The 25,048-nt window shown below is 41.5% G+C and overlaps 1 protein-coding gene across 1 annotated transcript; it reads left to right on the top strand.

The window, feature by feature from the left end:
• The first annotated feature begins 126 nt into the window (after positions 1–126).
• Positions 127–22,767, top strand: cmpk2 (cytidine monophosphate (UMP-CMP) kinase 2, mitochondrial). Its single transcript, XM_084144074.1, has 5 exons — positions 127–861; positions 11,851–11,965; positions 12,203–12,404; positions 18,955–19,188; positions 22,004–22,767. Exons 1-5 carry the CDS (start codon positions 274–276, stop codon positions 22,122–22,124), a joined length of 1,260 nt encoding a protein of 419 aa, XP_084000200.1. The 5' UTR covers positions 127–273; the 3' UTR covers positions 22,125–22,767.
• The last annotated feature ends 2,281 nt before the right edge of the window (positions 22,768–25,048 follow it).

The raw sequence follows: 25,048 nt of genomic DNA, 5'->3' as shown, positions 1-25,048 counted from the left end.
AATAGGCTGTCATACCATAATAGCGCCAAGCAAATTAGCTGACTCATTAGGTGAGGCCATGGGACAGGATGTAACAGCCATATAATGATAGGCACATTGTATCTCAGACTGGCAGGTGCACATTGCATCACTTTCGTTTCTGGTATAATGGCTCAAGTTTCGGTTTGCTTGTCAAGCGCGCGGTAAGTTTCGTTTCTCCCTCAGTTTCAAAAATCAGGCGTGCACATGAGTTGTGATTCAGCTAAATGCATTTAGTTAGGGGTTTGACTCAAGATGGCAAGACGCATATTGTCGCGGTTTGGCCATTGGTCTTCTTATGTGTTTGCAGTGGAGTTCGATACGAAATCTGACCCCATCTACTTCGCCCTAGAAGGCAAGCATTGCGAGGGGCCACAAGTGTTCAGAAATGTCCTCGCTGATGAAAGATGCTACTCGCTCCATGTCTACAGCGATGACATAATTGAAAGAGCAAAGTTTTATGGAGGACTGAAAAACAAACTATCCAAAGAGTTACCTTCAGAATGTACGCTTTTGGAAATGTCCACATTTCAGCCTAATGTCAAAGATTCTGTCATCAAAGGATATTTTCTAAAAGACTCATCTAAGTCCTCAGCGACTGAACGAGTATTGGGCGAGTTGCTTCGCAATGACCCAGTCTATGTATGCTCCTACTTGTGCGGGGGAGAGGACAGACAGTGGTCGCAACACCTGTGGTCCAATACAGAAGACGGTTGGGTGGTGGGATCGGAGAAATACTGCGTGGTACCTGCTGAAAAGCCAAAGCATCATCCTTCAACTCTCAACATCATCAACGATGACGTGTTCTACAGTTTTGAGGATGCCTACAAAGTTCTACAACAGGTTTGAATAGTGACACCTTAATGTTTGAAATCAGTTGACACATGTTGCCTATGGAACGCAGTTTGGCTCTTTGCGTGTCAAAAAAGATACACATCAAATAAGCTTTTAATTTTACACGTCAAATAATGCAATTCTATTATAGAATGTTGTGTGCTGAATTTGCATGTGCAAGCCAAGCACCACCACTAAGATCAGTAGCACTGTCAAAGCTGTACAAATAAGTCTGCAAACAAGCACACACCGGCCACCAACAATGTGTTTACAATAGCGCGTTGGTAATAATGCATTATTTGTTCGACCGAATTTGAAATAAGATCAGGATCAAACGAGCAAGCTTTAGCTTGGTAACGTTACCTAGCTAGGACCAATGCAACTAACGTTAGCCAGAAAACAATGACCAATAGAAACTGCAGTAATTTTCAATATTCTTAGCAATGATTTAGGAATCCATGTGAGTAAGTATTAGCTAGGTAGCCACTTGAACCTGAACTTCAGTTCATGAAAATAATTAGCTAGCCAGCTACTTAATAACCCTGTTGCCCAAAGCTAACGTTATAAGCAGCCAGTAATTTGGCTGGTGAGGCTTGACCTGACCGGGTTATGTGTTGTGAAAATAACCACAATAAGGATTAGACACAATAGTGGAATTTGCGGTTTGCCTTCAAAATAAAAGTCCCTCTTTGAAAGTGACGCAGAAGGTTACACAATTGGGGAAATCATGCAACATTTAGACTAGATAATGTTAAACAAGGTTGGAATGTGGATCAATGAAATAGGCTATCAGTCTACTCATTGACACCCACAGAACACAACTGTGAAAAGTTTACGCAAATATTAGCATTGTAGCTCTTATCGCCAGACTGACTGTGTGAAATCACCTCCCCAGTCAGCCTATTGTGCGTATTGACATTCATATTGCACTGCACAGCCTTACAGTGCGACACAGTTGGCTTCAGTTGCTGGGATTGCTAGTCTCTGTCCAGTGATCCTGCCGACCAAGGACGGGTCTGAGGAGCTATTTGGCGTTGCAGCTAGCCTAGCTGCTAGCTAGCAGCATATCAAGCTAACAGGGTTTTCTTGAGGGCTTGAACACAACCCGGTTAGCCATTGTGGCTGGGACTACGGATTGACCCGGGTTTGTGGCTGTCTAGATCCCTGCTGTTTGTTGTTTTCAATCTTCCCTGTGACCTGCCCTATCTGGAACTGCGAGGAGTAACAGCGTAACATACATTGCTAGCTACCATGACAAAGACCAAAGCCGGCGGGAGTACCGTTGTCGAGGACAGTGGTGTTTTTCTATCACACATGAAGGATCTTTTAAACGATCAAAAATAGTTCTACAAGCAGTTGTTACAACAATAAGAAAATAGCTTCAAGTACTTTGTCCAAATACTGGTGGATTCAACTAATAAAAGAATGGACGACCTGACCAGAGAGGTCCAGGACCTGAAGAACAGTTTGCAGTTCTCCCAGGGTCAGCTCGATGAGTTGAAACAGGAGAACGGCAAGATTACAGCAATCTGTAAGTCATTGCGAGAGGACATCAGTTCTGTGTGTGAATCCATGATAACAATGACAGATAAATCAGACTATCTCGAGGGACAATCAAGGCGTAACAACATGGTTGTGGACGGAATTGCAGAATCTCCACATGAGACCTGGACGGAGTCTGAGGACAAAATGAGGGAAATTATCTCAGAGAAATTGAAGATGGACTACAGGAAGATTGAGGTGGAGCGCGCCCACTAGACTGGAAAACCCACCACCGGCCCAGGTGACAGGCCCAGGCCGATAGTGGTCAAGTTCCTGAGGTTCATGGACAAGGTACCTGTTCTGGAAAGAGCCAAGAACTTGAGAGGAATGTATATCTTTCTCAGCGAGGACTATCCTGAAGCTGTGCGCCAGAAGAGGAAAGAACTTATCCCAGCCATGAAAGCTGCCAGAGTGCGTGGGGACATTGCTTACATCCGCTATGACAGGCTCATTGTCCACCCTCCATCCCAGAAGCCTGGAAGGGATGAGAGAGCCAAGCCTATGGGTTTGTAGCTTCAACCCCGCAGCACAAACACACACACACCAATTGATTAATGGACTGCTGAATATATACTTTTTTCTCTTGCTTTGTTTGCTCTTTTCAGTATTATGTCTATCGCTGAGAAGCTACTCAGGAAAGAGCTGAAAATAGCCCATATTAATATATGTAGCCTTAGAAATAAGGTTAATGAAATCAATAACTTGCTAATATTATATATTATATATTAGCCATTTCTGAGACTCACTTAGATAATTAATTTGATGATACAGCAGTAGCAATACAAAAATATAACATCTATAGAAGAGACATACATGCTTATGGGGGAGGTGTTGCTGACAATATATTCAGGGCCATATACCTGTAATGCTTAGAGAAGATCTAAAGCCTTTTATTTTGGGGTGTTGCTATAGGCCACCAAGTGCGAACATTCAGTATCTAAATAATATGTGTGAAATGCTTGATATTGTATGTGATGTAAACAGAGAGGTCTACTTTCTTGGGGACCTGAATATTGACTGGTTTTCATCAAGCTGTCCACTCAAGAGGAAGCTTCTTACTGTAACCAGTGCCTGTAATCTGGTTCAGGTTATTAATCAACCTACCCGGGTGTTTACAAATACTACAGGAACAAGATCATCCACATGTATTGATCACATTTTTACTAATACTGTAGAACTTTGTTCTAATGCTGTATCCGTACCCATTGGATGCAGTGATCACAATGTAGTGGCTATATCCAGGAAAGCCAAAGTTCCAATAGCTGGGCCTAAAATAGTGTATAAGAGATCATACAAAAGATTTTGCTGTGACTCATATGTGGATGATGTAAAAAAGATTTGTTGGTCTGATGTGATTAATAAGGAGCATCCAGACGCTGCACATTCATTTATGAAATTGCTTCTTTCAATTATTGATAAACATGCACCTGTTAGGAAACTGACTGTTAGAACTGTTAAGGCTCCATGGATTGATGAGGAATTGAAAAACTGTATGGTTGAAAGAGATGGGGCAAAATGAGTGGCTAATAAGTCTGGCTGCACATCTGACTGGTTGACTTACTGCAAATTGAGAAATTATGTGACTAAACTCAACAAAAAGAAGAAGAAACTGTATTATGAAGCCAAGATCAATGATATAAAGAATGATGGAAAAAAACTTTGGAGTATTTTAAATGACATTATGGGCAGAAAGCCAAACTCAACTCCATCTTTCATCGAATCAGATGGCTTATTCATCACAAAACCATTTGATGTTGCCAGTTATTTTAATGATTACTTAATTGGCAATGTGGGCAAACTTAGGCAGGAAATGCCAACAATGAGCAGTGAGCCATCGTGTTCATGCATAAAAAAACAAATAATGAAAGAAAAGCATTGCAAGTTTGAATTTTGTAAAGTTAGTGTGGGAGAGGTGGAAAAATTATTGTTATCGATCAATAATGACAAACCTGGCATTGACAACTTAGATGGAAAGCTACTGAGGATGGTAGCTGATTCTATAGCCACTCCTATCTGTCATATCTTTAATCTGAGCCTAGAGGAATGTCTTTGTCAGGGAAGACAAAGTAATTCCACTACCCAAGAATGGTAAAGCGGCCTTTACTGGTTCTAACAGCAGACCTATAATCTTGCTGCCAGCTCTTAGCAAACTGTTGGAAAAAATGGTGTTTGACCAAATACAATGCTATTTCTCTGTAAACAAATTAACAACAGACTTTCAGCATGCTTATAGGGAAGGGCACTCAACATGTACTGCACTGACACAAATGACTGATGATTGGTTGAAAGAAATTGATAATAAGAAGATTGTGGGAGCTGCCTTTGATATTATTGACATTAGCCTGTTGTTGAAAAAACATATGTGTTATGGCTTTTCAACCTCTGCCATATCGTGGATTCAGAGCTATCTATCTAATAGAACTCAAAGGGTTTTCTTTAATGGAAGCTTCTCTAATGTCAAACATGTAAAGTGTGGTGTACCACAGGGCAGCTTGCTAGGCCCTCTACTCTTTTCTATTTTTACCAATGACCTGCCACTGGCATTAAACAAAGCATGTGTGTCCATGTATGTTGATGATTCAACCATATACGCATCAGCAACCGCAGCTAATGAAGTCACTGAAACCCTTAACAAAGAGCTGCAGTCTGTTTTGGAATGGGTGGCCACTAATAAACTGGTCCTGAACATCTCTAAAACTAAGAGCATTGTATTTGGTACAAATCATTCCCTAAGTTCTAGACCTCAGCTGAATCTGGTAATGAATGGTGTGGCTGTTGAACAAGTTGAGGAGACTCAATTACTTGGCGTTAATTAGATTGTAAACTATCATGGTCAAAACATATAGATTCAATGGTTGTAAAGATGGGGAAAGGTCTGTCCGTAATAAAGAGACGCTCTGCTTTTTTGACACCACACTCCAAAAAGCAAGTTCTGCAGGCTCTAGTTTTGTCTAATCTTGATTATTGTCCAGTCGTGTGGTCCAGTGCTGCAAGGAAAGACCTAGTTAAGCTGTAGCTGGCCCAAAACAGAGCGGCACGTCTTGCTCTTCATTGTAATCAGAGGGCTGATATGAATACTATCCATGCCAGTCTCTCTTGGCTAAGAGTTGAGGAGAGACTGACTGCACCACTTCTTCTTTTTATAAGAAACATGAATGTGTTGAAAATCCCAAATTGTTTGCATAGTCAACTTACACACATCTCTGACACACACACTTACCCCACCAGACATGCCACCAGGGGTCTTTTCACAGTCCCCAAATCCAGAACAAATTAAAGAAAGCGTGCAGTATTATATAGAGCCATTATTGCATGGAACCCCGTTCCATCTCATATTGCTCAAATAAACAGCAAACCTGGTTTAAAAAAACAGAGATAAAGCAACACCTCACGGCACAGCGCCTCTCCCCTATTTGACCTAGATAGTTTGTGTGTATGTATTGATATGTAGGCTACGTGTGCCTTTAAAAAAAATGTATGTAGTTCTGTCCTTGAGCTGTTCTTGTCTATTAATGTTCTGTATTATGTCATGTTTTGTGTGGACCCCAGGAAGAGTAGCTGCTGCTTTTGCAAAACATCCAGGTTATATTGTTTTTCCTCTGGAATAGTGTTCAATATACATACAGTGGGGAGAACAAGTATTTGATACACTGCCGATTTTGCAGGTTTTCCTACTTACAAAGCATGTAGAGGTCTGTAATTTTTATCATAGGTACACTTCAACTGTGCGAATCTAAAACAGAAATCCAGAAAATCACATTGTATGATTTTTAAGTAATTAATTTGCATTTTATTGCATGACATAAGTATTTGATCACCTACCAACCAGTAAGAATTCCGGCTCTCACAGACCTGTTAGTTTTTCTTTAAGAAGCCCTCCTGTTCTCCACTCATTACCTGTATTAACTGCACCTGTTTGAACTTGTTACCTGTATAAAAGACACCTGTCCACAAACTCAATCAAACAGACTCCAACCTCTCCACAATGGCCAAGACCAGAGAGCTGTGTAAGGACATCAGGGATAAAATTGTAGACCTGCACAAGGCTGGGATGGGCTACAGGACAATAGGCAAGCAGCTTGGTGAGAAGGCAACAACTGTTGGAGCAATTATTAGAAAATGGAAGAAGTTCAAGATGACGGTCAATCACCCTCGGTCTGGGGCTCCATGCAAGATCTCACCTCGTGGGGCATCAATGATCATGAGGAAGGTGAGGGATCAGCCCAGAACTACACGGCAGGACCTGGTCAATGACCTGAAGAGAGCTGGGACCACAGTTTCAAAGAAAACCATTAGTAACACACTATGCCGTCATGGATTAAAATCATGCAGCGCACGCAAGGTCCCCCTGCTCAAGCCAGCGCATGTCCAGGCCCGTCTGAAGTTTGCCAATGACCATCTGGATGATCCAGAGGAGGAATGGGAGAAGGTCATGTGGTCTGATGAGACAAAAATAGAGCTTTTTGGTCTAAACTCCACTTGCCGTGTTTGGAGGAAGAAGAAGGATGAGTACAACCCCAAGAACACCATCCCAACCGTGAAGCATGGAGGTGGAAACATCATTCTTTGGGGATGCTTTTCTGCAAAGGGGACAGGACGACTGCACCGTATTGAGGGGAGGATGGATGGGGCTATGTTTCGTGAGATCTTGGCCAACAACCTCCTTCCCTCAGTAAGAGCATTGAAGATGGGTCGTGGCTGGGTCTTCCAGCATGACAACGACCCGAAACACACAGCCAGGGCAACTAAGGAGTGGCTCCGTAAGAAGCATCTCAAGGTCCTGGAGTGGCCTAGCCAGTCTCCAGACCTGAACCCAATAGAAAATCTTTGGAGGGAGCGGAAAGTCTGTATTGCCCAGCGACAGCCCCGAAACCTGAAGGATCTGGATAAGGTCTGTATGGAGGAGTGGGCCAAAATCCCTGCTGCAGTGTGTGCAAACCTGGTCAAGACCTACAGGAAACGTATGATCTCTGTAATTGCAAACAAAGGTTTCTGTACCAAATATTAAGTTGTGCTTTTCTGATGTATCAAATACTTATGTCATGCAATAAAATGCAAATGGTTTACTTAAAAATCATACAATGTGATTTTCTGGATTTTTGTTTTAGATTCCGTCTCTCACAGTTGAAGTGTACCTATGATAAAAATGACAGACCTCTACATGCTTTGTAAGTAGGAAAACCTGCAAAATCGGCAGTGTATCAAATACTTGTTCTCCCCACTGTAGTAGGGTGACTGGTACAATACATGTGGCTCAATTCACAGTGGTTTCAAAGTCCCGCAATAAGAGCTACGACGCTAATGTTCTCTGGGTGTCACTGAGTAGACTGATACCACATGTCATTGATCCATAATACATAGATAAGTCTATACAGTGAAATAAATATGCCCCCAATGCAATTCTAAAGTCTAATACATCCAGTGTGATTTCAACAGATTTTTGTCAAATTAACAAATTATTTTATTTTGTTGAATTTATATAACAACGATCCAACCTTGTTTAGCATGATCCATGGCATAATTCCACTATTTGTATTCATTTGCATCACTGTCAATGACATACTTTATTTTGAGGGCTAACCGCAAATTCCACTATTGTGGCTAATCCTTATTGTGTCTAGCTTCACATAGGTGGGTTTGACCACCATTAATCAAATAAGAACAGTTTAATAAATTAGGGGTATTTTAGATGATGACACCTAGCTAAATAGTTAGCTAGCTAACTATAGCTATTGAAACAGATTGTCGTTTTGCTATGTTTTTGGGGAAGAACATTGTTTGCATCCATCAGCTAACGTTAGCTAGCTTTTTTTATGACCAGCACTGTCCAGAGCTTGGGGAAGGGCAGGTACGCGAGACAAAACTTTACCAGCATCATAGCATACGTATCGACGAGTCATTGTGAAATATGAAATATGAGTGATAGTGTAATCAATGTGTAATAACTACGTAAAAAATGTATGAACGTGTTAAATTGTTATGTGACGTGCAGTCATATTCAGGTCCTGATTGGTCATCAAGCTTGTTTGACACGTCAAATAGTGTTATTTGACGTGTATCTTTTTTGACATGCAAAGACCCAAACGGCGTTCCATAGTTGCCGTGTATTTGTGGAGTTGTCATTATGTGCTAGCCAGTTTGTAATTGATAAACGGCGAAAATATTGTGACAGTATTGGAGGATTTGGCTATACCGACATCTATGGATATCATAACTGTGTCTGTCAAACAGGTAGGCCTACCACTTATTTTTTTGAATAGGAAGAAATAGGCTCCAATTATATATGTAATTCTATGATTAGGCCCATACATTTTTTTGTCACATAAATAAATGTCACATATAGGAGGTCCCTTACCAGGCAGAAGGGAATTGTACTTTAACCCCTGCATTGGAGAGTTACAATGTTGCAATCACTATGCAGCCAACTGCCTATAGTAGCAAACCGAGTTTCTTACTAATAATATGTCACCTGTTATCACACATGGCACGACCCCACAATTGTTACAATTACAATAAAAATAACACTTTTATTTAACATATAATTTAATATTCCTGTACAACTGTAAAAAGAGTGAGATCATTTGAGCTTTGGAAACAAGTACTTTCATAAATGCATGGCGGGCCTCGTTTCGCTGGAGCAGTGTAAAATAAGCTTTATGTCAATGACCCAGCCTTAACTAATTTAATTTATTTACATATCGAATTTGATTGTCCAACATCAGTTTCAGCATTTCTTTATTTCATGGCCCGCCTAGAGTGGCCTCTTTCCTCTGCTGTGGTGCTGCATTACTGCATTGCAGTCAGTGATGTTTTCTCTCGGTAGCTGTCCATGGTCCTGAAATCAAATCATTTGAGAGAGAGAGAGCGAGAGAGAGAGAGAGAGAGAGAGAGAGATTAGGATGTAGTCTATTTAAATCTGAAAAATACAAAGTAACAGGTGATAAATAATTGAGTAATCTTACAAATTACTTGGTGATAGAATTTATGCGAGTGTATGATCAACGCTTACCTTTTATTCAAAGACAAGTTGACTCGCCTGTCCTTCCTGGCAGCAAAAGCATGCACTGCTTCTTGGAGGTTGATTTTGTAAGACAACTCGTGCTCAATTGATATGGTGGTGAGTCTCTCATGATTTATAGTAGAGCGCAGGTAGTTTTTTATGAGTTTGAGCTTGGAGAATGTGCGCTCTCCACTTGCCACTGTCACGGGGAGTGTGAGAAGAACTCTCAGGGCAACAAAGGCATTGGGATACAAGGAGACCCGTGAAATATTACATTTACAAAAGTATTCAGACCCTTTACTCAGTACTTTTTTAAGCACCTTAGGCAGCGATTACAGCCTTGAGTCTTCTTGGGTATGACACTACAAGCTTGGCACACCTGTATTTGTGGAGTTTCTCCCATTCTTCTCTGCACAGCTATTTTCAGGTCTCTCCAGAGATTACATTTACATTTTAGTCATTTAGCAGACGCTCTTATCCAGAGCGACTTACAGGAGCAATTAGGGTTAAGTGCCTTGCTTAAGGGCACATCGACAGATTTTTCACCTAGTCGGCTCAGGGATTAGAACCAGCGACCTTTCGGTTACTGGCACAACGCTCTTACCCACTAAGCTACCTGCCGCCTTTTCGATCGGGTTCAAGTCCGGGCTCTGGCTGGGCCAGTCTCCCAGTCCCTGATGCTGAAAAACATCCCCACAGCATGATGCTGCCACCACCATGCTTCACCGTAAGGATGGTGCCAGGTTTCCTCCAGACGTGATGCTTGGCATTCAGGCCAAAGAGTTCAATCTTGGTTTCATCAGACCAGAGAATCTTGTTTCTCATGGTCTAAGAGTCTTTAGGTGCCTTTTGGCAAACTCCAAGTGGGCTGTCATGTGCCTTTTACTGAGGAGTGGCTTCCGTCTGCCCAGTCTACCATTAAGGCCTGATCGGTGGAGTGCTGCACAGATGGTTGTTCATCTGGAAGATTCTCCCATCTCCACAGAGGAACTCTGGAGCTCCTTCAGAGTGACTATCAGGTTCTTGGTCACCTCCCTGACCAAGGCCCTTCTCCCCCGATTGCTCAGTTTGGCTGGGCGGCGAGCTCTAGGAAGAGTCTTGGTGGTTCCAAACTTCTTCCATTTAATAATGATGGAGGCCACTGTGTTCTTGGGGACCTTCAATGCTGCAGACATGTTTTGGTGTCCTTCCCCAGCTCTGTGCCTCGACACAATTCTGTCTCGGAGCTCTACGGACAATTCGTTCGACCTCATGGCTTGGTTTTTGCTCTGACATGCACTGTCAACTGAGGGACCTTTATATAGACAGGTGTGTGCCTTTCCAAATCATGTTCAATCAATTGAATTTACCACAGGTGGACTCCAATCAAGTCGTAGAAACATCTCAAGGATGATCAATGAAAACAGGATGTACCTGAGCTCAATTTCGAATCTCATAGCAAAGGGTCTGAATACTTATGTAAGTAAGGTATTTCTGTTTGTATTTTTTATAAATTTGCAAAAATGTCAGAAATCTGTTTTCGCTTTGTCCTTATGGGGTATTGTGTGTAAATTGAGGAGGAAAAATATTTATTTAATCCATTTTAGAATAAGGCTGTAACGTAACAAAATGTGGAAAAAGTCAAGGGGTCTGAATACTTTCCAAATGCACTGTATTACACTAGATCTGTATTTGGGGAGTTTCTCCCATTCTTCTCTGCAGATCCTCTCAAGCTCTGTTGGGTTGGATGGGGAACATCGCTGCACAGCTTTTTTCAGGTCTCTCCAGAGATGTTTGGTCGGCCAGGCTAATGTTGCTAACTAGCTAACCATGAGCTAGATAGCTAGATAACAGGCTTTTTCAATTTAAAACTTGCCCAAGACAGTTCACAGAATGGTCAATTTAAACAACTTTAGCCAATTTATTCATTACTAAATTTAGCTAACATTAGATAGTTAATCCAGAGATTCTTACCTTTGTCTCGATTCAGCAGTCTCGCCCAGATCATCATGGCCCTGGTGAGTGACGTGAAGCTTGAGACAGGCATTTGTATTTCTGTATGATAGCCACATTAGTAGCTAATTAGCATTTCATTATTGGGGGGTAAATACAGGCGAATATATTGATAAATGTCACCTTGTCCGAGAGGGATTTACACGGTTATCAAAATGTCACGCCAGGGTAAGCCTACACGAAACACAGCCCTTATTTGAAGTGTTTCTAAAATCCACAATGGATTAAATGTTGGAACCAAAAAAAAATATTGGAACCATTTCCGTGTTTGACCGCTAGGTTTTATGGGTATTATGACTCATATTGTAGTAGACTATATAGGCCTAATATACTGTGTGCAGTCAGAGACAAAACAAAAACCTAGCAATGTCACACTCCAGTGGTGGACAAAGGAATAACATGATATTCAAACAGGGCAACTACAACGTTATCTCATCTCTATCTACTTTGCTCTTCATCTGTAGTGTGGTGACATCATCCCTGAGTCCAAGGCTGTGCTGGAGCTTGTGGACCAGCGACTGGAGTCTAAGGAGAAAACAGCCTTTCCTGTTATTGTCATAGAGGGATTGGATGCTACAGGTTAACACCATCACTACTTCACTATTGTCCTTGCCAATTCGATGTAGCCGACTGTATACGGCCAGGAGTTTTCCTTTCTGATCACGTCACATGGTCAGGAAAAACTTCTGCTCCTATTAATCACATCAGAATGCTGACACAGTAATCAGGTCATACAATACTGAATGCTCTTTCAGTCAGTTACAATGCTTTCAATTTTCTCTTCTGTCATTTCTCTCTATTCCCATTACTGCTCAGGTAAAACCACTCTGACTGAGTCCCTGACGGAGGCACTGGGGGCCACTCTCCTGAGGTCCCCTCCCCAGTGTCTGTCCCCATGGAGGGCCCGCTTCGACACTGAGCCCCCCCTCATCCGCAGGGCCTTCTATGCCCTTGGGAACTACCTGACAGCAGGACAGATAGGCCAGGAGGCCAGGAAAGCACCTGTCATTTTAGACAGGTAAGGGCAGCATGAAATAGCTTTGGTGTTGTAGCAAGTTTGATGAGTTGGGATATGTGACCCCTTCTGAATGTATGGCTGTGTCTGAAATCTGTCTTGCCTACTACTTACTAAAACTACATACTGTGTACTAACCATCAGTGGCAGTCGGTGCTGTTTAAGATGAGGGAGGACAATCTTTTTTTTTTATGAGCATGGCCTTATTTCTAATTTATTACAGCATATTGGATGACTGTCATTCATATTCAATTCACCATTCACTAGCTCAATGTAACATTGATAGGTTTAGGCTATTACATGATACTTGAATTTTCCCTATACCCATCATGAGGTTGCTACAACCTAGCCTACGAATGAAAGTTAATAATGTAGGTGCACATGCCGAGAGACAAATTGAAGTAATCAAGGCGATATATCGAGATCACATCTTCCTCTCTGATAAGCGGTTTCAACTCGCTATTTGCATTTGAGGTTTCGGCCAACAGAATCGGTCATATACACTACATGACCAAAAGTATGTGGACACCTGCTCGTCGAACATCTCATTCCAAAATCATGGGCATTAATATGGAGTTGGTCCCCTCTTTGCTGCTATAACAGCCTCCACTCTTCTGGGAAGGCTTTCCACTAGATGTTGGAACATTGCTGCAGGGACTTACTTCCATTCAGCCACAAGAGCATTAGTGAGGTCGGACACTGATGTTGGGTGATTAGGCCTGCCTCGCAGTCGGCGTTCCAATTCATCCAAAAGGTGTCCGATGGGGTTGAGGTCAGAGCTCTGTGCAGGCCAGTCAAGTTCTTGGCATTGCACATGGTGATCTTAGGCTTGTGTGCGGCTGCTCGGCCATGGAAACCCATTTCATGATGCTCCCGACAAACATTTATTGTGCTGATGTTGCTTCCAGAGGCAGTTTGGAACTCGGTAGTGAGTGTTGCAACCGAGGACAGACAAATTTTAAGCCCTAGCACTAGGCGGTCCCATTCTGTGAGCTTGTGTGGCCTACCACTTCGCGGCTGAGACGCTGTTGCTCCTAGACGTTTCCACTTCACAATAACAGCACTTACAGTTGACCGGGGCAGCTCTAGCAAGGCAGACATTTGACGAACTGACTTGTTGGAAAGGTGGCATCCTATGACGGTGCCATGTTGAAAGTTACTGAGCACTTCAGTAAGTCCATTCTACTGCCATTGTTTGTCTATGGAGATTGCATGGCTGTGTGCTCAATTTTATACACCTGTCAGCAACGGATGTGGCTGAAATAGCCAAATCCACTAATTTAAAGGGGTGTCCACATGCTTTTGTATACAGTTGAAGTCGGAAGTTTACATACACCTTAGCCAAATACATTTAAACTCAGTTTTTCACAATTCCTGACATTTAATCCTAGTAAAAATTCCCTGTCTTAGGTCAGTTAGGATCACCACTTTATTTTAAGAATGTGAAATGTCAGAATAATAGTAGAGAGAATGATTTATTTCAGCTTTTATTTCTTTCATCACGTTCCCAGTGGGTCAGAAGTTTACATACACTCAATTACTATTTGGTAGCATTGCCTTTAAATTGTTTAACTTGGGTCAAACGTTTCGCGTAGCCTTCCACAAGCTTCCCACAGTAAATTGGGTGAATTTTGGCCCATTCCTCCTGACAGAGCTGGTGTAACTGAGTCAGGTTTGTAGGCCTCCTTGCTCGCACACGCTTTTTCAGTTCTGCCCACAAATGTTCTATAGGGTTGAGGTCAGGGCTTTTTGATGGCCACTCCAATACCTTGTCTTTGTTGTCCTTAAGCCATTTTGCCACAACTTTTAAAGTATGCTTGGGGTCATTGTCCATTTGGAAGACCCATTTGCGACCAAGCTTTAACTTCCTGACTGATGTCTTGAGATGTTGCTTCAATATATCCACATAATTTTCCTATTTTGTGAAGTGCACCAGTCCCTCCTGCAGCAAAGCACCCCCACAGCATGATGCTGCCACCCCCGTGCTTCACGGTTGGGATGGTGTTCTTCGGCTTGCAAGCATCCCCCTTTTTCCTCCAAACATAACGATGGTCATTATGGCCAAACAGTTCTATTTTTGTTTCATCAGACCAGAGGACATTTCTCCAAAAAGTACGATCTTCGTCCCCATGTGCAGTTGCAAACCGTAGTCTGGCTTTTTTATGGCGGTTTTGGAGCAGTGGCTTCTTCCTTGCTGAGCGGCCTTTAAGGTTTTGTCGATATAGGACTCGTTTTACTGTGGATATAGATACTTTTGTACCTGTTTCCTCCAGCATCTTCACAAGGTCCTTTGCTGTTGTTCTGGGATTGATTTGCACTTTTTTCGCACCAAAGTACATTCATCTCTAGGAGACAGAACGCGTCTCCTTCCTGAGCGGTATGACGGCTGCGTTGTCCCATGGTGTTTATACTTGCGCACTATTGTTTGTACAGATGAACGTGGTACCTTCAGCCGTTTGGAAATTGCTCCCAAGAATGAACCAGACTTGTGGAGGTCTACAATTTTTTTTCGGAGGTATTGGCTGATTTCTTTTGATTTTCCCATGATGTCAAGCAAAGAGGCACTGAGTTTGAAGGTAGGCCTTGAAATACATCGACAGGTACACCTCCAATTGACTCAAATTATGTCAATTAGCCTATCAGAAGCTTCTAAAGCCATGACATCATTTTCTGGAATTTTCCAAGCTGTTTAAAGGCACAGTCAACTTAGTGTGTGTAAACTTCTGACCCACTGGAATTGTGATACACAAAGTAAATGTCCTAACCGACTTGCCAAAACTATAGTTTGTTAACAAGACATTTGTGGAGTAGTTGAAAAACGAGTTTTAATGACTCCAACCTAAGTGTATGTAAACTTCCGACTTCAACTGTATATAGTATATTTAGCCTAGGTATAACTTCACAAGCCCTGAATTCATTAGATTATTGCTGACTGTTTGAAATGCAGTGTATTTTACCTTTAATTGTACAACACTTATTTAAAGAAAACTTAAAAACATTGTAGATATATATCGTGAATCGCCCATAAATTAAAACAAATCTAGATATGATTTTTAGGCCATATATCGCCCAGCCCTAGGTGACAGGCAGTGACACATTCAATACCACCTTGCACACTCTTGCCTGCATCTAGCTGATCTAGTGTGATGAGGTGTGAATGAAGGAGTCAGGCGCAGGAGGTCAAACACCGAAGTCCAGAGTTTATTCCGTTTACATAAATAAAACGCACCCAGCGTCAAAACGAAACTATCACAAGGGAAATATTCCACCTTGGCAATAACTACCGAGCTACTCGCTCTCACAATGAAACAATCACTCACAAAGACAAGGGGAACAGAGGGAACACTTATACACATACTAATTAGGGGAATGAGCACCAGGTGTGTGTGATTGACAAGACAAGACATGACAAGTGGAGTGATGAGAATGGGATCGGCAGTAGCTCGTAAGCCGGTGACGACGAACGCCGAAACCTGCCCGAACAAGGAGGGGAGGCAGCCTCGGCGGAAGTCGTGACATCTAGGGTGTAATCATTAGCCCAAACAGTTGCAAAACGTTGCAAAAAGCAACCAAAACTAGAGTTCTATTGGACAAATTCAGGTAGGTCTATCCCCGTTTTATTCTTGTTTGCTTCCGTTTAAGAAAAGTATTTCAACAGAATCGGCGGAATGAATACACACACCCCTGATCACCCGCACACACAGTTTTTTCATAGCAACCACATACAAACAGCATCATCACTTTGCTCATTGTATAATTCCTTCTCGCATCTACGCGCTCTCCTCCTCTCACCTTTTCCCTTTGCTTGTGGACTTCAGTGCACGACACAACAGCTGTCTGTGACCAGGCGAAAAAACCTCTCCAAACCAAACATTCATACCATAACCGCTAACCGCTACACACAGCCTACATCATTGTCACCAAATTGGCTAACGTCATAGTCAACATAGCTACTAGAAATAACGTGTTAATAAACCTGCTATAATTACGCAGTACAGTGTACAGCAGTGGTCACCAACCTTTTCTGAGTCAAGATCACTTTCTGAGTCAGAATGCAAGCCGAGATCTATCGCTCTGATTTTTTAAAAACATTACTTAAAAAACGTAAGCCTATGCAACATTACCCAATTAAAACAGTTCTGTAGCAATGAGGTTTGTGCAGTAGGCTATAGGCCCAATACATTATCACTGCATATTGGCTATGCTTGAATTGCCCTGCCAATGTTGTTCTTCTCAGATCAAAATGTAGGTATATGATCACACTGGTAATAGATAATTTGTTGTATTACTTGTGAGGCACAGCTAAGTGAGCATAATATACAGTACCAGTCAAAAGTTTGGACACACCTACTCATTCAAGGGTTTTTCTTAATTTTTCCTATTTTCTACAATGTAGAATAATAGTAAAGACATCAAAACTATGAAATAACATATATGGAATCATGTAGTAACCAAAAAAGTGTTAAACAAATCAGAATATATTTTATATTTGAGATTCTTCTTCACCCTTTCCCTTGATGACAGCTTTGCACACTCTTGGCATTCTCTCAACCAGCTTCATGAGGTAGTCACCTGGAATGCATTTCAATTAACCGTTGTGCCTTGTTAAAAGTTAATTTGTGGAATTTCTTTCCTTCTTAATGCGTTTGAGCCAATCAGTTGTGTTGTGACAAGGTAAGGTTGGTATACAGAAGATAACCCTATTTGGTAAAAGAGCAAGTCCATATTATGGCAAGAACAGCTCAAATAAGCAAAGAGAAACGACAGTCCATCATTACTTTAAGACATGAAGGTCAGTCAATCCTATGACCAAAGAAAGTGAAATATTCCTTGATATTAAAAAAGACACAAGCCACTAATAATAACAACGCAAGCTTATCGGAACACTTTGCTATACTCAGTCATTGCAACTGCAGTGCTGGTGGCTTATAAAGCTTAAATGTCTTATAAAGGTGTTGAAATTGCTGAAAAATAACTTAAACATGAATTGACACATAAAAACAGTAGCTCTTTGCTGTATTCGTTTAGTCTTTAGTCATGATTTTAAAAGTTTTGAAATCTCACAGTATCAACTTTGCTGTGCGTTCGAGGCTTCTTTTTACTCTATGGCTCAAATAAACTGTGCAGACACGGTGATCTGAGCCATGATTGGCCAGCGTTAGGCCTATAGGTGCACTTGAATTGCTATCTGGGCCTGCCAGGGATAGGCGAAGTTCTACCTTCAGACACATGGAATGGTTCAACATGGAAACACTTTGCCTTCCCTGCGATAGGGCTGCTGAATCAAGTGCACCTACTGCCAACAGCGCAAAAAAAAATAAAAAATATAGAAACACCAGGCTTTATCGTTGGGTTTTTTACATAAATGTTTGGTGATCGACTAGGAATGCCTTGGAGATTGACCAGTCGAAATATACTGTGTATAGGTCTCTCTCTGCAGCTTCTCTTTCATTTTTGAAGAAATTAATTTGTTGTCTTTCTCTCTCTTTGAGTCAACTATTCACCACATTTTATGCACTGCAGTGCTAGCTAGCTGTAGCTTATGCTTTCAGTACTAGATTAATTCTCTCATCCTTTAATTGGGTGGATATGCCAGTTCATGCTGCAAGATCTCAGATAAGTTGGAAGACGTCCTCCGGAAGTTGTCATAATTACTGTGTAAGTCTATGGAAGGGGGTGAGAACCATGAGCCTTTTGTATTGAAGTCAATGTACCCAGAGGAGGATGGAAAAAAGCTGTCCTCCGGCTACACCATGGTGCTACCCTACAGAGTGCTGTTGAGACTACTGTAGACCTTTCATTGCAAAACAGTGTATTTTAATTAGTTTTTTGGTGACATGTGAATATATGTAGTATAGTTTTATCTAAAAAGGATAACCTTTTTAAAATGTTGCACTATTTTATTTTTCTGAAATTCACTGAGGAGGATGGTCCTCCCCTTCCTCCTCTGAGGAGCCTCTACTGCTAACCATACTACATACTATTTAGAACATACTGTTTACTATAGATGTATGCAGTAAGCAACAAATATCAACATACTAGGGACACCCATACTGAGAATGGTCATCTAATGCGCAATTGCATTATTTCCCGCCATTCGTTCATTTTGGTACAGTCGTCCTCGTATGTGATTATCAGCTGTTATAAAACATGTGGGTCTGAAAAGGTGTTTCTCTTCATCAATAGTGTGCAGTGAAATCTACTAGATGAAAAGCCAGAAAGAGTATAACATCCTGGCATTTAAGGCATACTCAATTTTATAAATGTCCCATACTATAAAATGTTCTATTTTCACATACCCAATCAGCCTACTATTTAGAATGGATATTCGGACACGGCCATTTGTAGAGTGCGAATCGTGTGTGTAACTCAAATACATAGCCTTAGTAGGCTATGCCAGTGGAAAAGCACAGGAAAGATTCAAATGTTCAATTTAAGTTGGTAAACATAGCTGTGAACAAACCACCAAACAACAACAGTATACCAGACATAGTCTCTGGTCTTTGAGGCTCACAACAACCCACTATCTCCCTAAACTCTCCATTCCTCCCAGGTACTGGCACAGCACAGCAGCCTATGCCATAGCCACGGCGGTGGGTGGTAAGCTGGGTAACCTGCCCCAGGCTGGCAGTGAGGTGTATGGCTGGCCAGGGGACCTGCTGAGGCCCAGCCTGGTGCTGCTGCTCAGCCTTAGCCCACAGGAGAGGATGAGGAGACTACAGGTCAGAGGTCAGGACAAGACCAGGGAGGAGGAGGAGCTGGAGGCCAATCACCTGTTCAGACAGAAGTAAGATTTCTTGTGCAGAGCCTGTGGTCTAGTGGGAACACACCTGTCTCAAGCACACATGTCGACCGCAGAGGCCGGGGTTTGATCCCTGTGTCCAACCTTCCTACAGTGTCTCCCCTTCATCAAGCCCCCCTCTACTTTGACCAAAAAAGTACGATGACTGAAATTCAGACGAAACTATTCTTCAAGTTTACCACTGTATGAGCATGTGATACAGCTTACACTACTGAAGTGAGTAGATATACACTACCGTTCAAAAGTTTGGGGTCACTTACAAATTTCCTTGTTTTCGAAAGAAAAACATTTTTTTTGTCCATCAAAATAACATCAAATTGATCAGAAATACAGTGTAGACATTGTTAATGTTGTAAATGGCTATTGTAGCTGGAAACGGCTGATTTTTTATGGAATATCTACATAGGCGTACAGAGGCCCATTATCAGCAACCATCAGTCCTGTGTTCCAATGGCACGTTGTGTTTGCTAATCCAAGTTTATCATTTTAAAATGCTAATTGATCATTAGAAAACCCTTTTGCAATTATGTTAGCACAGCTGAAAACTGTTGTGCTGATTAAAGAAGCAATAAAACTGGCCTTCTTGAGACTAGTTGAGTATCTGGAGCATCAGCAATTGTGTGTTCGATTACAGGCTCAAAATGGCCAGAAACAAAGAACTTTCTTCTCAAACTCGTCAGTCTATTCTTGTTCTGAGAAATGAAGGCTATTCCATGCGAGAAATTACCAAGAAACTGAAGATCTCGTACAACGCTGTGTACTACTCCCTTCACAGAACAGCGCAAACTAGCTCTAACCAGAATAGAAAGAGGAGTGGGAGGCCCCGGTGCACAACTGAGCAAGAGGACAAATACATTAGAGTGTCTAGCTTCACAGGTCCTCAACTGGCAGCTTCATTAAATAGTACCCGCAAAACACCAGTCTCAACGTCAACAGTGAAGAGGCGACTCGGTTTCTCAAACTAGACACTAATGTATTTGTCCTCTTGCTCAGTTGTGCACCGGGGCCTCCCACTCCTCTTTCTATTCTGGTTAGAGCCAGTTTCAGAAGAAAGTTATTTGTTTCTGGCCATTTTGAGCCTGTAATCGAACCCACAATTGCTGATGCTCCAGATACTCAACTAGTCTCAAGAAGGCCAGTTTTATTGCTTCTTTAATCAGCACAACAGTTTTCATCTGTGCTAACATAATTGCAAAAGGGTTTTCTTATGATCAATTAGCCTTTTAAAATGATGAACTTGGATTAGCAAACGCAACGTGCCATTGGAACACAGGACTGATGGTTGCTGATAATGGGCCTCTACGCCTATGTAGATATTCCATAAAAAATCAGCCATTTACAACTACAATAGCCATTTACAACATTAACAATGTCTACACTGTATTTCTGATCAATTTGATGGACAAAAAAATTGCTTTTCTTTCGAAAACAAGGACATTTCTAAGTGACCCCAAACATTTGAACGGTAGTGTACATTAGTACATATTACACGTTCTACTCCAATGTATTGATAGCACCTACTTTTTCGGTGTATGTAAAACAGGTGGGGAACACACACTTTACAGCGGTTTATTAACATACCTTACACACTGCTGAATTGAAGTGGTCAGATGAGCATCACTAACTGTGATCTGCACACACACACACAGTCTTGTTTAACCAATCTTGTGGGGACACACAATTGATTCCCATTCAAAATCCTACTTTCCTTAACCCTAAACCTAACTTCTAATTCTAACCATAAACCCCCTAGAAATAGCCCTTTTCCTTGTGGGGACCGACAAAATGTCCCCAGTTGGTCACATTTTTGTTTGTTTACTATTCTGGTCCCCACAAGTATAGTTAAACATGTCCACACACACACACACACACACACACACTACTGTACCTAATTGAGTGAGGTCATCAGGTCCTCCTCCGTCTTAGTCTGACCCATCAAACACTTAACAATCAATTACCATCCCGAGGGGAACCATCTGATGAGGAAAGAACAAGTGATTAGTTGCTGAGCTGGTCTGCTCCATTACGCACTGCTAGTAGTCAGACTGGTCGATGGCAACTTTCGTTCATTCTCCCCACTGACATCATGGGCTTTGTCCCAAATGGCACCCTATTCCCTACATAGTGCACTACTTTTGACCTGGGCCCATTCGGCTCTGGTCAAAAGTAGTGCACTATATAGGGAATAGGGTGTCAATTGGGAGGAATGCTTTCCACATGGGCTCACCAGATGTTCAACCAGCAGTCATTATCCTCAAGGAAGACAACTGTTGATCACTGTTGACAGTCTGGACTCTGGGACTCAGTCCATCACCTGTCCAAACCTCTGGAATAATGATTGTGTGCTGTCAGTTGTTGTTTTTTAATCTTCTAGACCATCGTTCATACTATTTCTCAATGTCCACTATGGCTGCCATATGTTTTGGTACTTACTGTGTGAAATATATTACAGTATATGGATGGACCAGGCAAAGGCATAGCAATTTGCGGTCTAAAATTGACATTACATTTGTACATTTTTTTGTCATTTAGCAGACGCTCTTATCCAGAGCGACTTACAGTTTTAGTGAGTGTATACATTTTTCATACAACAATCGAAAACCATTGTGATCATCATTTTATAGCATTATAGCATTACTCATCCTTATGGCCCTGAGTTTGAGCTTTTTCCTGGTTTGGTTAGGTTATGTGATCAGGAAAAACAATTAATTTGGTGTACCATCTCAAAAGTAATACTGACCCAGTTTTTAAGTGCTGTGTTAATTTGTGGGACATAATTACTTATTCTCTTTGTCTGCAGAGTCGAGGAGGCTTACCAGCGGATTGAGGGCCCGGCCTGCGTCACTGTGGATGCCAGTCCTTCTCCAGACCAAGTGCTCCAACAAGTGCTACTTTTAATTAGGGAAAAATGCCACTTGTAAACAGCTCCTCTCCTCTCCCAGTCTTGCCCCAGATGGCTGATGTTCCGTTGTGTTCCACTAGGTGGTAGTAGAGTGCCATTGATTTCACCGATGCAGGGCTAGTGAGAAGAGTGCAGGGTGTAGAGTATCTGGACTGTGGATAAGCCTCATATGGCAAAGGGCCAGTACTACACACTCACACACACAAGTATGCATGCACGCAGTAGCACACAGTCTCTCTCTCTCTCCCACACACACACAAACACACACAGATAGAGCCAAGACCCCGACCAGGGCATGTCACAACATGTCCTATTATGTATGACTGCCATCAGTGAGATGAGGAGGAACGTTATTATGAATGCTATTGTGATCTGTCAGTAGTGATACTTAGGGATATACAGCCAGACAGCCCGCGGTGACAACCATTTTTATTAGGCCTGAGATTCAGGAAATGAAAGGGAGGGTTTGTATATTCATCAGTCACTTCTATTTCATTCAAACATATGGGCCAGCAGCTAACTCTACATTTTCCTTTTGAAGTAGCTATATGGACCCAGGGATTAAAACACACACACAGAGCAATATGATCCATTTCACATTACAATAACACTACTCATTTGTTTGAGTACCATTTAAAATTAAAGGAAACATGTTGAATATACCAGAAGTCTGTCTCTGGACTGTTCTTGACCGAGTGTCTTATATAAGGAATATTATATAGTGCAATGTCAAGGGTGTTTTCTTTATGCACAGGTACTCGGATGCTTTGATGCAAGTAGTTGGCAACTACAGTGTAAGTGAGTGAGCTGTTTATTGGAAAAGCACACCTCACCTCTGTGACAGATGCCATGTATTGTATCACTGAAAATAACTGCATATGAGGCAGTGAAAGCAGTGCACATTATGTGCTTATGAAAATGCACACTGTGCACTCATGCACATACACACATATACACACGTACACAAAAACACAAACACTCCCTCTTTCTTCTCCCTTTTCTCTCTCTCTCTCTCTCTCTCTCTCTCTCTCTCTCTCTCTCTCTCTCTCTCTCTCTCTCTCTCTCTCTCTCTCTCTCCCTCTCCCTCTATCACCCATGCACACACACACACCCACACTTATACAGTAACACATTTATATTGTAGGAAGCTTTATTTGGCCGGTGATGGGAAGATTAATTTGAGGTTTTAGTAATTATGAGCTTGGCAAGGCTGTGGGCCGGAGAAGACAGAGTGACCCATCTCTTTTACAGTGATGCATCAGCAGAGAGGCAACGGCAGCGTACCTCTTCTTCCAATTACTGCATTCAGTGTTTTCAGTGGCCGGAGAGATACTATCATTTTTAATATTAACATCAGGAATTATTTTGCAACATATATTCCTGGGAATTATATAATGTTTGTTGAAATTATTCAAGTAAGGCAAGTCTGTGCAGTATAGTCCAAAACAATTGGTTTTACAAGGAGTGAAAATTGCATTGCTTTGGGTAAAAACCTGAGGTACTGAAAATGTATCAGCCTCCAGACATTTTATATGTCACAAGGGCGTTACTACGGAACAGTTTCCAATTGTTTACTGTAAGTCTGACTAAAAGTTTCTTAAATTTAAGCAGTTACTCAGACAAAAAGCTAAAATGTAAAACTGAGTAACACAGTAGCTTCTGTCTCAAGAGTACACTAAAGTTCTGTGGTAGGAAAGCAGAGTGACTGATGCCGGTAATGCCACAGGCCAATCTCTTGGCATCATGTGTCATAGGCTCAAGGCAGAACTGTATAGTTATGTGGTAGTAGCATGATGTCTAACATATTTCTTAGATGTTGTAATTTCTTGTCATTCTTGGCTGCAGAACATTCTAGAGTGATGTAACTGAATGTTCTACACCAAGGCTTAAAGAAGTCCTATACAATGTAAGTTACATCCAAACAAGATGACATTATCACACAAAAGTCCCTTTTGTTTTAGAAAGAAGTTAATAACTAAATTCAAGGGGACGTTGTCAGTCCATAAACGTACACTTTCAGAAATATAGGTTTAGATTTGTTCCTAAAGGGGTACAACCGCTTGCCATTAGGGTGGTACCCTGTAAGGTCCCCCTTTGTACTTTTAATTATAGATACATAATTGTACCCCAGTTCATACCGCAGATAGTACCTTTCTCCACAGGTACAAAAGCATCCTTTTTGCCTTTATATAGTACCACCACAGTGACAAAGCCATTTGTTCCTTGTAAGTGGCAAAGATTTACCTCTACCATAGACCACTTAAACTGGTACAACACTGCTTATCCCTTTTCCAACTGGGATTTTGCAACCCTAACTGCAAGTCACATTATGCTGGCCTGCAAAGTGATTTGTAATTCCTATTGGAATACAGCCAGAGTTAGGATATCCAACAGTTGGAATTTATATTCACCCACAACTTGTATTCATAATGACTGTCAGGGTTAGAAACATTGAGTGGAGACTACCTAAGCCATTTAAACGGAAACAACCATTTCCATAACGGGTGCAAAAAATTTAACTAACTGATTGGATTTGTTTAGAAAAATGGATGTTATTTATCTTTGTGTAGCATAAGATTAATTAATCAATCAATCAATGTAGGCCTACATGCAAAAACACTAAAAATCTACCTGCTAGAGCATGTTGGAAAATATGATGATGATAATAATTATGGTACAAATGTGCCTTTTTAGGGTACCACCCCAGTGATAAAGCCATTAGTTTTAGGTAACAAAAATGAATAATTGTACCTTATGGTGGGTATTAAGGGTATTGAGGGTACACAAAATACATTTGTACCCTGGGAAACAGAAATGTACCTTCACATTGTACCCCTTTTTTTTTAGAGTGAGTGTGATGATTGTATCTACAGTATACAGTGGGGAAAAAAAGTATTTAGTCAGCCACCTATTGTGCAAGTTCTCCCACTTAAAAAGATGAGA

Source organism: Coregonus lavaretus (genome assembly GCF_964263955.1).
Source record: "Coregonus lavaretus genome assembly, chromosome: 27".
NCBI lineage: Eukaryota > Metazoa > Chordata > Actinopteri > Salmoniformes > Salmonidae > Coregonus > Coregonus lavaretus.
The sequence above is the reverse complement of the archived record's forward strand: the minus strand, read 5'-3'. Positions and strand labels throughout refer to the sequence as shown.